Source organism: Tiliqua scincoides, chromosome 2 (assembly GCF_035046505.1).
Source record: "Tiliqua scincoides isolate rTilSci1 chromosome 2, rTilSci1.hap2, whole genome shotgun sequence".
Taxonomy (NCBI): Eukaryota; Metazoa; Chordata; class Lepidosauria; order Squamata; family Scincidae; genus Tiliqua; species Tiliqua scincoides.
In genome coordinates, this window is record NC_089822.1 from 21,320,060 (window position 1) to 21,335,600 (window position 15,541).

At 41.6% G+C, this 15,541-nt stretch overlaps 1 protein-coding gene across 1 annotated transcript in view; it reads left to right on the forward strand.

The window, feature by feature from the left end:
- ITGA2 (integrin subunit alpha 2) overlaps positions 1-15,541 on the forward strand; it is a 48,258-nt gene that overhangs the window by 14,690 nt on the left and 18,027 nt on the right. The window contains exons 5-17 of the mRNA XM_066615771.1: positions 604-731; positions 1,797-1,945; positions 2,989-3,139; positions 4,659-4,824; positions 5,509-5,582; positions 7,453-7,591; positions 8,885-9,030; positions 9,150-9,293; positions 10,192-10,395; positions 10,845-10,981; positions 11,667-11,806; positions 12,617-12,768; positions 14,406-14,516. Coding sequence (XP_066471868.1) covers positions 604-731; positions 1,797-1,945; positions 2,989-3,139; positions 4,659-4,824; positions 5,509-5,582; positions 7,453-7,591; positions 8,885-9,030; positions 9,150-9,293; positions 10,192-10,395; positions 10,845-10,981; positions 11,667-11,806; positions 12,617-12,768; positions 14,406-14,516 — 1,841 coding nt within the window. The remainder of the gene's footprint in view (positions 1-603; positions 732-1,796; positions 1,946-2,988; positions 3,140-4,658; positions 4,825-5,508; positions 5,583-7,452; positions 7,592-8,884; positions 9,031-9,149; positions 9,294-10,191; positions 10,396-10,844; positions 10,982-11,666; positions 11,807-12,616; positions 12,769-14,405; positions 14,517-15,541) is intronic.

Below are 15,541 nucleotides of genomic sequence, written 5' to 3' on the forward strand. Positions count from 1 at the left end.
TCCACGGAGAAGGTGCAACCAGAGACGGCCTGCCTAATACCTGCCAACAAAATCTCTGCTCATGGTGGGCCCCTGAGTAGGGCAGATCCATAAGAACATAAGAACAGCCCCATTGGATCAGGCCAAAGGCCCATCTAGTCCAGCTTCCTGTATCTCACAGCGGCCCACCAAATGCCCCAGGGAGCACACCTGATAACAAGAGACCTGCAGGGCCTCCTGGGAATTGTAGTTAAGAACATAAGAACAGCCCCACTGGATCAGGCCATAGGCCCATCTAGTCCAGCTTCCTGTATCTCACAGCGGCCCACCAAATGCCCCAGGGAGCTCACCAGCTAACAAGAGACCTCATCCTGGTGTCCTCCCTTGCATCTGGCATTCTGACATAGCCCATTTCTAAAATCAGGATGTTGCGCATACACATCATGGCTTGTACCCCGTAATGGATTTTTCCTCCAGAAACTTGTCTAATCCCCTTTTAAAGGCGTCTAGGCTAGACGCCAGCACCACATCCTGTGGCAAGGAGTTCCACAGACCAACCACAAAGAAATGGAAATGAATTAAAATGTCATTGAATATGTACCTTGCCTGTCTTTTCTTTCATAGAATGTTCTTCTGCAATAGATGTTGTGGTAGTATGTGATGAATCAAACAGTATTTATCCTTGGCATTATGTGAGTGCATTTTTGAAAAAATTTGCCCAAGGTTTAGATATTGGACCTACTAAAACTCAGGTGAGTGAACTTAATAACAACAGTAAATGGAAAAAAAATTGTGTTTTGTTCATCACCTTGTGGTTCTGTGTACGTTAAAGCAAACAAATCTCTTTTACCATAAAGTTTTTGTGGTTGAAGCTTGAGAAGCAACTTATATTAAGACAAACAGTTATCTCAAGGTTGAGTCACCAAAGTGCCTCCAGGCACCCTTGCCAGGACTGGATTTTTCTTTCATCAATACTGCTGTACAATTCTGTTCAAGCAGAGGCAGCTTTGTGGGAAGCAACTATGCATTCTGGTTATCTGTAATGTCATAGGAAAATGAATACATTAGTGGCTATTGTTACTTGTCAAATACGTGCCCAAATATGCTCTCAGTTTCTTTCATTGCTTTACCCGTTTCTGCTCAGCCCTACAGGTGTGCACATTTGATCCCTGTTGTGTATATGCAATGTTGGGCAGAAGTGGCTTAAGATTGAATTTACCGTGAGCAGGCTAAATAACGCTCTTCTCAGGTCCAAGTCACAGTTCAATCCAGCACATGTCTACCCAGAAGTAACACCTGTTAAATTCAGTAAGACTTAACTCCCAGGTAACTGGGACCAAGTGCAGTCTTGGTCTGTCTCCCTGGCTATGGGCCTTCCTTCTTTGCCTCTTTGTCTCAGACTGTTGGCCAAGTGTCTCTTCAAACTGGGAAAGGCCATGCTGCACAGCCTGCCTCCAAGCGGGCCGCTCAGAGGCCAGGGTTTCCCACTTGCTGAGGTCCACTCCTAAGGCCTTCAGATCCCTCTTGCAGATGTCCTTGTATCGCAGCTGTGGTCTACCTGTAGGGCGCTTTCCTTGCACAAGTTCTCCATAGAGGAGATCCTTTGGGATCCGGCCATCATCCATTCTCACTACATGACCAAGCCAACGCAGGCGTCTCTGTTTCAGAAGTGCATACATGCTAGGGTTTCCAGCACAGAGATTAGTTGTTGCCAGGGATTGCCAGGGGTTAGTACAGACTAATATTTTTGTATGCCATGTAGCTACCTTATACTGAATCAACCTTTGCTTTTCAAATTCATTTTTTAAAATTTTTAGGTAGGCTTAATTCAGTATGGTAATGAACCCAGAGTCGTGTTCAACCTGAGTACTTACCAAAATAAAGAAGATGTTGTAAAAGCAATGTCACTAACCTATCAGAAAGGAGGAAGTGAAACTAATACATTCAAAGCAATTGATTTTACCAGGTAAAGCACATCAGTATTTATTGTTCTGTGGTAACAAATTGAAGAGTAACCATGTTTATATGTTATAGCAAAAATGGTGGCACCTTATCACAAAGTCCAACAGATTTGTTGTGGCATAAGCTGTCATGAACAACAGCCTACTTCATCAGATGCTTGAAGTACACCCTTAACTGGCATATGGACACCTACATGCACAGAAAAAAAGACTTGTAAATACCATAGCCCAAATGCTATGAAATACAAAGTCCATGCAGTACAGCGAGATGAATGTCAGACTTCAGCTAGGGAGACCTATATGACCTGTTGAGTCATATAGTTCATTGGGAAGCTTTGGAAAGTCATTGTTTCTCAGTCTAACCTACTTTATAGGGTTGTTGTGAGATAAAATGGGAAGGGAAGCCATGCACACTGCTCTGAATGCCTTAGAGAAAAGTGGGGTAAATAATGCAATAAAAAATAAATGGTAACATTAATCCTATTACACTTCTATGCAGTAATCCTTTCAGTTCTATTCCGTGGTGAGAGTTATCACTCAATATATTAAGCTTACCTAAGTTCGTAGCATTTAACTGGAATAAGTAGTTCAGAATTCCATAATCCTGACAGTCAAATTTTATGCATGTTTACTCCTAAGTAAGAATAAAAACTTGGGATGCAATTGTGCAGAGTCTGCATGTTCAGAGAGCATGAGAGTCACCCCATAAGAATCAATAGAACCTATCTCACTGGGTAGATGTGCAATATTGCAACCAGACCATTCATTCCAAGGCAGACTCTTCTATGCTTCTTTTACAGGAATCCTCAAGCTCATTTTCCCTTAAGCTGCAGTGCATGGCTCAACTGTTGCTTTTCTTGGGAATAGGAATTTGAATATTTAGAGATGCTGTAATTGCTGGTCATATTCAGTATTCCCCTAAGAATTTTGAATTAAAGTTGGTTTCCAGCTTTACTTTGTTCTAAGTTGGTTCTATTGAAAGTAGCAATGAAAACACACATTAAAAGTATAATTCACATCTTTTAGTGTCTCATTCTGTTCATTGCAGACTTGAAGCTTTCTCAAAGAAAGTTGGTGGACGGCCAACAGCAAGTAAAGTCATGGTGGTTGTGACAGATGGTGAATCGCATGATGGCTCACAAATGCAAAAAGTGATTGCTGAATGCAACAAGGACAATATCACTAGATTTGGTATTGCAGTAAGTAACGTTGTCATTACATCTGCCATTTTGGTTGATCTTATTCTATTAGATCAGGGGTGTCCAAACCTTTTGGCAGGAGAGTCACATCATCTCTCTGACACTGTGTCAGGGGCTGAATTAATTTATATTTCAAGTTTGAATAAATTTACATAAATGAGTATATTAGAGATGGAACTTGAATGAATAAATGGAGGTCTTGCAATAGCTCAAGGTCTATAAAAGTCCTTGCACTAAGCAAGCTGTCCTTTCCTTCATTGTCACTGCTGCATCACAGATGTGAAACAGCAAGCAATGGAGAGAACCCTCGTTCCACAACTCATATGAGAAGTCAAACAGTCATCTTCACGCTGAAAGCAGTTGCGTCGGGCCAGCATGGGCTCCAGCAAGTCTCTGGAGGGCCAGAGGCTCATTGGAGACTGGGGGCTCCCTGCGGGCTGGATTTTGAGTCCCTGAGGCCTCGTGGCCCCCGGTCTGGGGTTTGGGCACTCCATATTAAATGTTCACATTATACAAGTGTTGAAAGATTAATGAAAGTACACCTAGAATTTAGTTTCTCAGGAAACAGTTCTCTGTGAGGAATGTTCATATGCCAAGTTCAAAACTCCATGTGTGCTGCATAGTACTGTATAAATGAAAGTACTATATAGATATGCACTGCATAATACTGTTTCAACCAGTGATGGACCTTGTATAAAGCAGTCCCATAAGATTTAATTTATTACATCACCCTCCTCTGCCACTGCTATTTTTTATCTGTAAGTGAGCCTGTTATCAGTCAATGAACTTATCAGTTGCATAAATTTTTACTATATGTCAAAGGTACTCAGACCAGATAGTGATTGGTGTTTAGAATGGCCAATGAAAAGAAACATTGTTTGGTCGACTAGGAGAAGAGTGAAGTTACCCAATAAGAGGGTAGGGACTATTCTGAGTCAGGTCTTTGTGTGCCCTCTTCCGTATCCGTGAAGGAGGAAGAAAAGCAGGCCTGGCAAGACAAAAACATGAGTGCAGGAAATCGGCTTCCAATCCTTTTGCCTCACGGGGAAGGAGAAGGATGAGAGGAGAGATTGGGGATGGCCAGGAATATTGTCAATTTTTTTTTCAATTACTATGTGATCTATAATGTTCACAGAAGTTCAAAATTGTTTAATGATGCATTTCTCATAATGTATCCCTGTTGTTAAATGGCATATATGGTCACCTGATTTATTTTAAACCAAGGAACTTCTTTGTGTGCATCTTTGCACATAACATCTTGTGTGAACCACACAAGTTATCATCATGCCACCTGTTGTTTTGCTTGTCAAAGAAGGCAAGTAGACCTTTTGTAAAACTGTTGCCGGTTATTCTGCCTTACCCAAAGATTATAGGAAGTTGATTCTGAAGTCATGTTGGAAATTATGTAAAGTAGGAGACAGAAACATTTTGTAGCAATTTAAGTCATTTCAGATTCCTTTAAATATCTTGATGTTTCCTGTGGAAATAAATACAACTTCCCCCCCCCCCTCTTTTCCAGGTGTTAGGATATTTGATTAGGAATGAGATGGATACTAAAAATTTAATTAAAGAAATCCAAGGAATTGCTAGTTATCCTACATCAAAATATTTCTTTAACGTGTCTTCTGAGGCTGCACTTTTAGAAGAAGCAGGAACATTGGGAGAGCGAATTTTCAGCATAGAAGGTAAATGTATACACTCCTGTTCCATTAGGATGTCTCTGTTTCCCTAGCAGTTTTTAAATACTATTGGTAATTGCTGATGTTATTCCTTCATTACCAAATTCTGAAAACACACTTTAAAAGCTTCACGAAAACTGAATGAACAAAAATGGGGATTCCAATTCCTGGAATTTGCATTATAAGATGTGAAAGGCAGGTGTCTGGGGAAAGAACAATTCATAATGTATTGGCAACAATAATAAATAATAATAATAAACTTTATTTATACCCCGCCCTTCTCCCCAAAGGGACCCAGGGCGGCTATATAAATCCCAATGGGTGTAGCAAAATTCCTTAGCAGCCTTAAAATCAATCTATTCAGCAGTATTTATAGAAGACTGCAACCAGTTCTGTTGCTTAAGAAGGCTTGGGACTTGAGTTTCTCAAAGCAGCAGCATCTAACATGACACTGCATTTAAAAAGAGAGTTTTAAAAGCGATTTGTGATATGGGATGAGTGTTTGCTTCAAAGAAAAAAAGTCAAAAATCCCACTTAGCATGTGGAAACCTTAAGCATGCCTGAAGTAGGTCTTCGGACCCAATCATTATTATTTGAAATCAATGTGGCTTTGTTCTAATTGACATGTTTGTAACTGAGATGCCAGACATCTGAATAAATTACAGAAATACTGGAATTTTGTTTAACCAGGTACTGATCAAGGTGATTTATTCCAGATGGAAATGTCACAAGTGGGTTTCAGTGCATCTTATTCACAGCTAAAGGTAATAAATAACTTGATGTAATAAAGGCATTTATAATTCTACAACAGTGTAGTATGTTATAATTGCATTTTTGATGTGAAGTAAAGAGTTAATATTCAACCTACATAATTGCATTTTAGAAGAATAGATATCAGGTGTATTAAAGCAAAGTCCAATCCTGAGCTGCTTGGAGCACGGGGCTGCCACGGCGGTGAAAACGGCTGCTACTGCAACCAGTACACACGGGGCAACCACTGCCACCTCCTCAGAAGAAGGGGACATTCATCCCCTTCCCCCAAGTAAAGGAAGTAGCCCTGCAATGGGGCTACTGGATTCTACAGCAGCTTTGGAGCTACCACAGAATAGGAGAGCTCCATGTCCAGTCGTGGGGCCTGACACAGAGCTCCACCAGTCCTGCCCTCCTCTCGCCATGTTCCCTCCCCCGTCACGCCTCCTGCCCGCCCTCCTCTCACCATGTGCCCTCCCCCTGTCACGCCTCCTGCCCGCCCTCCCCCTGCCCTCCCCCCACCTCCCTCGCCATGGAATGCCTCCTCCCCGCCTCCCCTCATGCCCCCAGCTACCTTTCCGCCACCAAGCGGTTCAGGTGACCGCTAAGCAGCAAAGCACCAGCTTACCACCAGTGCTAAGCACAGGACCAGTTGGCGCTGGCCTAGTTCCAGCACTGGGCTGGTGTGAGGGCTCATAAATATGCCTTATGGCACATTTGCGACAGTGCACACCGACAGTGAGCTGGCACGCACTGTTTAGGATTCAGCCCTTAAATAAGTTTCACACCATGAGGTATATTCTGTGACATCCAGATCATCCATAAGAGATCGGTTTAGCAGCCATGTCCCATGGTTCTTCCTGGGCTACTCCATTAATATATGAGGAAAACTTGTATAAGGGTGAGTAACATGGTTTCTTCCCAATTTCTTCTCCAAAAACTTGAGGTATTAACAGCTGAATCCTATCTAAATCTCCCCGCCAGTGCAGCCACACCAATGAGTGCACATTGCATCCCTCGGGTGAGCTTCAGGTCCCTGAGGTAAGGGACGATTTGTTCCCTTGCCTGGGGTAAGCCTCCGCCCCCTGAATGGGTCTACTCATACCTCCACTAGTTACTTTGCTGGTGCAGGTCTTAAGTGGACCCAGAAAGGTGGATTGAGGCCAGGAAGGGGAATATGAAATGATGCTGTCACCGATATTGCCCCCTTCCTGACCTCGATCCACTCTGGTCTTGACCCCACTCCTCCTCCCTTGCCCATTTCACCCACTCATTCCCACCCACCCACCCCCTGCACTGATGGCTCTGTGGCTCCTTCTTCAGCCACTGGTGCATGGTTCTGGCTGCCTGCTGCTTGTAGAGGTAGTCTGCTTTCACTGAATAGCATATCACATGTTTTGAAACCGCCATAAAGGATCTTGCACAAGTTCCCATTAGGTTTGGGCTGTAAGTTAAATACGCATTGGTGGGAACCAAGTAATTCCTCCACCTCATGGCATTCCTACATTTAGATGTTACCAGATCTGTGTGAGATGAAACGTTTACAGCAGAGCCATATGTTAGTTGTTAAAGCACATGTTTTGCTTCCATCTCCTGTTATGGGAATCTCAGATACACCAAGGGACAGATCTCTGCCAGATCTCTGCCAGTTGGAATTGGCAGTACTAGCATAGATGGACCACTGCTCCAACTGAAGGCACATACATATAGAAGCAGCCATCAGCCTACTGCAGTAATTTATGAATTGACTTTACTGTCACAGAGCTTTTATTCACTAGGATTCATTTTACCTTCATAGTGTTGCAACTTCTGTCATGTAGTTATTTTTAATAAACACTGGATTATATTTTAATTCCTGTTTGCTTTGGATTGTTTTCCTTTCAGGATGTTCTGATGTTGGGCGCTGTTGGGGCCTACGAGTGGAATGGCACTGTGGTTCAAGAAACAGCAAAACAAACTACTATATTTCCCAGTGAAGCATTTGAAAAAGATTTTCAGGACAGAAATCAGACCTCTTATTTAGGTGAGGGTAGAGGTTCATAAGGCACTGTGAAAGGTTTGTCTGTTGCTTCTGAACACCATAGCATATTCCTGTTTAGAATTAAGTTGAAAAGCAAGAAATTATTTTGAACATTAGTAAATACATTTACGATTCAATTCTATTGAAAACTAAAGCTGGCAGAACATGCATTCCGTCAGTGTGGACTTCTGTAAAGCAGTCGTAAAACACTTTGCGGTTAGAGCATTCCTGCATGTACTAGCGGATATTGGGAGGCCCACTGGAGCAGGTAAGCCCAGTGCAGGGGTTGGAACAGGGTGGGGAGCAGGGGAGGAAATAGGATGGGAGATGGATTTCATAGACCTGAAGGGAGTGGGTTTAGTAGTGGTGGGGCACACCAGATCCAAACCCCTTTCACGGTCTGATCTTCCTGCACAGAGCAACATGGACTTGCACCAGTGCTTGAACTGCCACAAGTCCAAGTTGCCTGAAAGCAGTTGATGTAGCTTACCCCTGGGCAATGGGAGGAGACCTCTAGCCAAAAATCCCCCATGGGATACAGTGGAAGCTGTGCTGGTGCTGCTGCATTGGCTCATGGAAATTTAGGTAGGATTGGGCTGTTATTTAAAGACTCGCATTCAAGATGATTTCATACAAGGCATTTTCTATTGAGGAGCATACAAGATACTGGGGTTATCAAGCAGAGCTTTTTTAGTTGATCTTTTGACTGATTGATTAAATAAAATAGCATGTTATTTAACTTCAGAATGAGTGCCAACAAAAACCCATGTTTGTGACCTTTTTGAAAGAAGATCTCTGATTTATGCATGTTGGTGGGTTATGGATTCCCCACCTGTGGCAGTGTTAATAGTATGTGGTGTGCATTTCACTCTGTTTTTGAATTAGTCTTCCTGAATATAGCTCAATTTCTCATGCCAGGGAGTATGAATCCGTGTCTGCAGGTGGACCATACTATTTCCCTCCCCCTTGTCCTGACCATTTCAGAGTTTAAGATGCACTGTTTTCAGTTTCAGAACTATCTCTTGTAGATATATAGCAAGAAGTGAAGAGCAGTGATATCCTTCAGTTCTTCTCATTATGAAGCTTTCTCTGGGAACATTTCAACAAAGAGAATCTTCTCTTTGTAACTCTATCAGTTATCAGTGGAACCTTTAGTGAGCATCAACCCATATAATGTCAGTTTTGATATCCTAAGGTGTTTGGAAATCTATATACACTTTTTGTCCCCATGTGCAGTTGTCTATATGGACATCTCTATTTCTGGAATCAATAACGGTAACTGACTTTATTCTTTAGGCTATTCTGTTGCTGTTATTTCAAGTGAAAACACCATCTATTTTGTTGCTGGTGCTCCACGGTCCAACTATACTGGAAGGATAGTAGTTTATGAAGTTGATGATCATGGCCACATCACTATTGTTCACTCCCAGAAAGGAGAGCAGGCAAGTACAGTACCTGCTACTGAGCTTTTTGAGGGCTTTTTATCTTTCTGTGCCCTTGCTGCAGTATATCGTTTTAGCCGGTGTCACATTCACCATCTAATGAAACTTTATAATTTCAGATTGGCTCCTACTTTGGCAGTGTGGTATGTTCAGTGGATGTGAATAGGGATTCTGTCACAGATGTGCTATTGGTTGGTGCACCAATGTTCATGAATGACTTCAAAAAAGAAGAAGGCAGAGTCTACTTGTTTTCTGTCACAAAGGCAAGTAAAATGTACCTGGGTTTCTAATCACTATTTACTTCTATTTATTTACAGTATTTTTTACCCTGCCTTTTACCCCAGAGGGACCCAAGGCAGCTTACAAAAAAACCAATGTAAAAATATAAGAGCATAAATTCACAATTAAAACTCAAATCGTAGGTTAAAACCCATAATAATTAAGGATGTCATAAACAGCAATAAAAACATTAATACAATAATAATAGAGTCACTAGCCCTGGTATTTTAATATTTGGTCTTTTTGAGTGAGCAACACATGCTTGAGGAATTTCACTTCAGTCACCTGGCATAAACAAATAGGCTTGCTTTGATTCAGAGTCATATATGTGGAGTAACTGGGCTGCTTTCATGGAGCTCGTTCAAAATACTTACAGTCCTACTTATTGGCTTTTTACTGCTGAGTTGGGAAACTGAATTCCGCTGAACAGCAAATGGTAAAATGTTAGCATTTTAAAAAGGCTGTGCAAACACCGGCTCAGTGGGGGGGGGGGGTGTCCCAAGCACCCATGGGCCGAATCTGTTCTCACACTGTCCTTAACTGAACCAATGCCTAATGGAACGACTGTACCATGTTATGCAGACACCAGTAATCATTAATAATATATGAATGAAATTGCTTACTTTAAGCTGTGATTGCTGAAATGTTTAAAGGAAAGTTTTATTTCAATCTGTAAGATGATTTTTTAGCACTTCCTTCATAGCTGGCACAACAAAAATCAAAGGAATAAGTATTTCTACAGCTGTTTTCTTTTTTTCTTTTGTAGGAACTAGGAAATTCCATTTCTGTTTCAAAGAATTATATTTGAATACAAGAATTTAAGTCTGGTACATTTAATAATTTTAATTTAAGGCTTTGCCTCCCCCCCTTCTTTTCTCAAAGGGTATTTTGGGTAAACGAGAACTCCTAGAAGGCCCTCAGGGATTAGAAAATGCTCGGTATGGATCTGCTATCGCTGATGTTTCAGACATTGATTTGGATGGCTTTAATGATGTGATAGTTGGGGCGCCCTTAGAAAATGAAAATGTTGGTGCTATCTACATTTACAATGGCAAACAAAGAACAATACACACTACATATTCTCAGGTAAGTAACATTGTTACATAATATACTTAATTGGATTCTTACCTCTCCATAGATGTGACTCTATTATAATAATAATAATAATAATAATAATAATAATAATAATAATAATAATAATAATAATAATTTTAGAATTAAGAATATTGAGAATTTTATACAGGATCATAACAGAATTATTTGTCATCTCTTTTTATTAGTATATCAGTATACTTTTTGGGAGTCCTTTTTTGTTATTGGGGTAGTATTACTCTGATAAGCTGATGGAAGATCCACAGTATAAAATTAATGAAAGTATAAACTATAGAAATTAATGGGGAGAGTCTTCGAACTATATGTAGTCTAATATTGTTACTGAAACTCTGTGTGTGTGTGTGTGTGTGTGTGTGTGTGTGTGTGTGTGTGTGTGTGTGTGTGGAGACCAACTGACTGTTGTAATCAATTTCTCTTTCCAGAAAATTTCAGGATCAGAACCTGCATTCGGCCAGCAACTCCAGTTTTTTGGAAGATCAATCGATGGCCGCAGTGATTTAAATGGTGATGGAATTACCGATGTATCTGTGGGTGCTGAAGGAAATGTGATTCAACTCTGGTAAGTTCTGGATTTTTAATGAACTCACAAAGCAAGTTGCTTCCTCCCCTGTTGCTACCTTTCTTCCAGTTCTGGGTCTGTGAAATAACCTTATTCATGCAGAGCTACATGCATCCAACACAGCCTTTAAATTGGGTGCTCCTTGCTTGCTCCATGTGAATCGTTAGCATTCCAGTGGGAATGTCTCATGTCAGGTAATCAGGCCTGGGAAGGGGGATAGGATATGGTGGTAGCTACTGCTGCCGTTCCTGTTCTCCTCCCGGGCCCAATCTTCCCCTTTGTAGCATGCAGAGAGCATATTTGCTCTGATGGGTGCACACATTTGACTGGTGCCAGCAGGCTGGTGCAGGCCTTTCTGCTTGTGCCATGAGTCTCCACACCACTGCAGTGTGCCTTATGGTATGTTTGTGATATGGATGTGCTCATTCTGCCACTGCTGCGCTGGTTAGGATTGGGCTGTTAATTTAAATGTGATGTTGGATATTTGTACTCTGGCACAGGTCCGTTTATTTATGTCTTCTCTGTGCTGTACAAACCTCTAGAAGTTCTCCTAATATGTAGTCTCCTAAGACTACTTACTATTCTAGTTGTCTTAAGTCATCTTTATTATAATTTTTTTTGTTTAAATTCTAATTGTTAGATAGATTTATCCTAGAAAAAACCTTTTTTTTTGTCTGTATTTTAGGTCTTGGAGTATAGCAGATGTATCTATACATATTTCGTCTACACCAAAGAGGATCAGCCTGCTGAACAAGAATACGGAGGTAGTCCTCCAGATATGTTTCAGTGCCACATTTAGGCCCAACAATAGCACTAATCAAGTGGGTAAGTATTTCTCATATTTTATTTGACATTTATTTTTATGAAAGAGTTCTGCTTAAGTTCTGATGCTAATCAGAAAGAATCCTAACACCTGACATATTTTTGGGAAGTGCTAGTACATTTATTGTTATAATATTTATTGAACGGTTTCTATGGCAGCAGGTGTTCTAGTAGCGGGGAATGCAGCTACTGTACTTATTTGACTTTTCCACCTGCCAAATTCTAATGAGTGATGAATTTGTAAGCATCTACTTGTCTAACTGAGTGATGAACTTGTAAGCATGAGCAAACCTTTGCTTATAGGCTTTCTTTGTAGATTGGCCAGGTCTTGTTAATGAAGTGAAATTAAGAAGAATTGTATTTATTTATTCATTAGAAAGATGTATTTATTAATACACATAATTAGCACAGCACTTGTTACATATGCAAATGCAATCATGCATATGCATGATGCATATGCAAATGCATATGCAAATGCAAATGCAATCTCAGAGATTGACTGGTATTATTCTTAATGTGGTGCTATTATTCCTGGGGCTTGCACAGCTGGGCAAATGAAAGTATTGTGATTTACATTTTACAATTTAGGAACAAATACTTTGATCTTCTTTAGGTTTACTTAGAAGTAAGTTTTATTGTCTTCAATGGGGCTTTTTCCCTGGTCAGCATGCACAAGATTGAAATCTGAGGCAGAAAAAGAGCAGGTTACCTAAAGCTTCCCATAGAGACTGAAGCTGTATATTTTTGTACTTAACTTTCTCAGATCAACAGGAGCTCTTTCAAAGTCTGTTCTATTTTCTGTTTTCCCTCCAGCTGTGAGATACAACCTGACGTTGGATGCTGATCTCCTATCCTATAGAGTGACCTCTAGAGGATTATTTAAAGAAAACAATGAGCGGTACCTGCAGAGTAATATCATAGTCCGTCCCATAATGACCTGTACAGAGCATGCTTTTAATGTCCAGGTAAATACTACCCAACCCTTCTGTATATCACATTAGGTTTAAACTTTTGAATCATTTTTTTTTTACTCTGTGGGTTTTTATTGTACTATTTTTCTTATTATTCTGAGAATTTATACTGAATGGTGTCATAGAAATTGCAGTAATAATATTATAATGCCTATAAGCTAAGATGCATGTCTGAGGCTTTTTTTTTTATGCATGGAGAAACATTCTGTGACTATAGCTTTCACTTGCAGTCTGAAGTGATATGATCCAGAAATGGCTTTACAAGTTCTTCTGTTTTCCTATTGTGAGAACTAGTCAAGGTGATTTGTCCATTTGTCTCTGTTTCAAGTTGGATATAATATGTTCCAGGCCTCCGGCAGATATGGAAACCGCAGATATGAGAGAACCCTATTTCTGTGCACCCCTCCGTGCCCATTAACTTTGTTTTGCTTCTTACTGGTGGCACCAGGCAAGAATGTGTTTCTTCCTTTTATAGAATGCTATAAGCATGCAAGCTTATAGAACAACATAGGCAGGCAGCCTGAATGCTAGAAGAGACTAACAGCCCCATCCTATGCTTCCCAGCACCCAAGGCTGTTGTGGTACTGAAATGGCGACTGCTGCGTCCAGCAGGGCTGGGAAGCAGTGCCAGGTGTCCTTGGGATAAGGGAGCTTACACTCCCTTACCCCATGTAAGACCTGGGCAGCCCCAATGGGTGTTCCTCAGATATGTCCCTGCTATTGAACAGGCGCAGAATTGAGGAGACCCATGTCGGGTCTCCCAGGCTGGGAGTCAGGATACAGCTGCTTAGCCTGCTGCCGTCTCTGTCCTGCTTCCACCCCACCCCGCCTTTCCTTGCCCTCCCCCCCTCCACTCACCATTCCATCACCTGGCACTCGCCGGGAGCTCCTGTGGCATTCAACTGGCATCCGCCCAGCGCTGGTTCAGTGTGTGCTCATACTGAGCCAGCACTGCCCGCCACTAAGTGTCACAGTTGTGCCTTATGGCACATTTGCTACACTGAACACCAGTGCTGGGCTGGCGCACATCTGATAGGATTGGGCCCTAAGCAAATGTTAGCAGGAAGCTTCCTGTTTCCTTGTTAATGTTCTGGCTGTGTCTTTATAGTATCCAGCCTGCTTGCCTGCATGTTGTTCTATAAGCTTGCATGCTTATAGCACTGTGTTAAAGAAGAGACATGTTTGCTTGGTGCAACCAGTAAGAAGCAAAACAGTTACTTTGAATAATTATTGAATGGAAGCACTCTGTCAGCGGTGGCATAGCTGGGGGGTGGAGCACTCAGCCTGGCAGGGAGCCACAGCAGGGTGAGCAAGCGGAGGGAGGGGCCAGGCTGAGTGCTCTGCCCCCCTCCAGCTATGCCACCATCTGTCAGTATGTTTTAAGTATTAAGCCATTTCTGCTCAACATTGCATATAATAATAATAATAATAATAATAATAATAATAATAATAATAATAATAATAATAATAATAAACAACTTTATTTTTATCCCGCCCTTCTCCCCAAAGGGACCCATATATGCAACAGGGATCAAATGTGTACTCCTGTGGGTTGGGCAGAAATTGTTATATTAGAAATGCCAACTAAACTGGTGCCAGTCAATTATTTCTGTGTATGTGTGTGTTAATAGGAGCCCTCGGATGCTGTTGACCCCCTTAGTGTACGCATTGATATTCGCCTCAAGAATCCTGGTTCCAGTCCTGTTCTGGATGAAACCTCACCTGCATCTGTTTCTCATAGTGTAAGTATATCAACCCACAGTCTCCTTGCTTGATCAACACATAAATTGGCACATCACCTGTATGAATGCCTCTGTGATTACAGAAAACCTGTTGTTGTGATGCTGGTGAAGGAACAGCACTTTGATGGCACTGGCAAATAGCTAAGGCTGTATGAATTCCTCAATGTCACGATTAGACAAAACAAATATAAAATTGGATATTGTGTACAGAGCTTAGCATTCTGAGTCTCAGCTTGCATTTAAGGTTAAGATTGAGCTGATCTCGAGTGGACAATACCTGATGAGGTCTCAAAATCTTGAGTTGGAGACATGGGAAGATGGACAACATTTTCAGGGTCAGAAAGTTATAATCTAGTTCCTTGCATAGCTCTGTGCTTTTTTCCTTAACCAATGGAAACACACTGACCCAATCTGATGCTTCTGCCGCGCTGTTGCAGCAATGCCAAAATTGCTACATCTGCATTCTGTGGAGGGGGGCACTTGTGGAGGTCTTCTCTGGGTAACAGGGCAGAGGGGTCTACTTGGACCTGTGCCAGTGAATGCACATAATTACCCCTAAATGATACAAAATAAGCAATTTTCATAGCGCAATTTGTAGGTCTCATAATTAGACTTTTCTTTGTGTAGTATTTAGGTAATTGCAGGGCACAATTTTGCTCCAGTAAAAAGTGTAGAAATTATGTGCAGACCCACAGAAGCCTATGTTCAGACACAGCAGTTCTCAAACTCATAGGGACTGCAGGTAAGTGTTGGTGGGGGGAAGGCAGTCCCCAGAAGACATCCAGTTTTGCCATTGTGACCTGGAAGTGGGTCACAATCGCTTTTTTATTATTTTGAGGTGCAGGGGGCCTAGAGGGTAGAGCTCCCCGCATCCCCAAGAGGATGCCGCGGGCAGAGATAAGTTTCTGGAAAGCCCCTGAGATCCTGGCAGTGACATGGTTCTTCTTCCCTTCCCTGCCCCTTAAAGTTTCTCAGCCTGGTGGGCTGTGGCCCACCAGTTTGAGAACCACTGTTCTAACATGAAA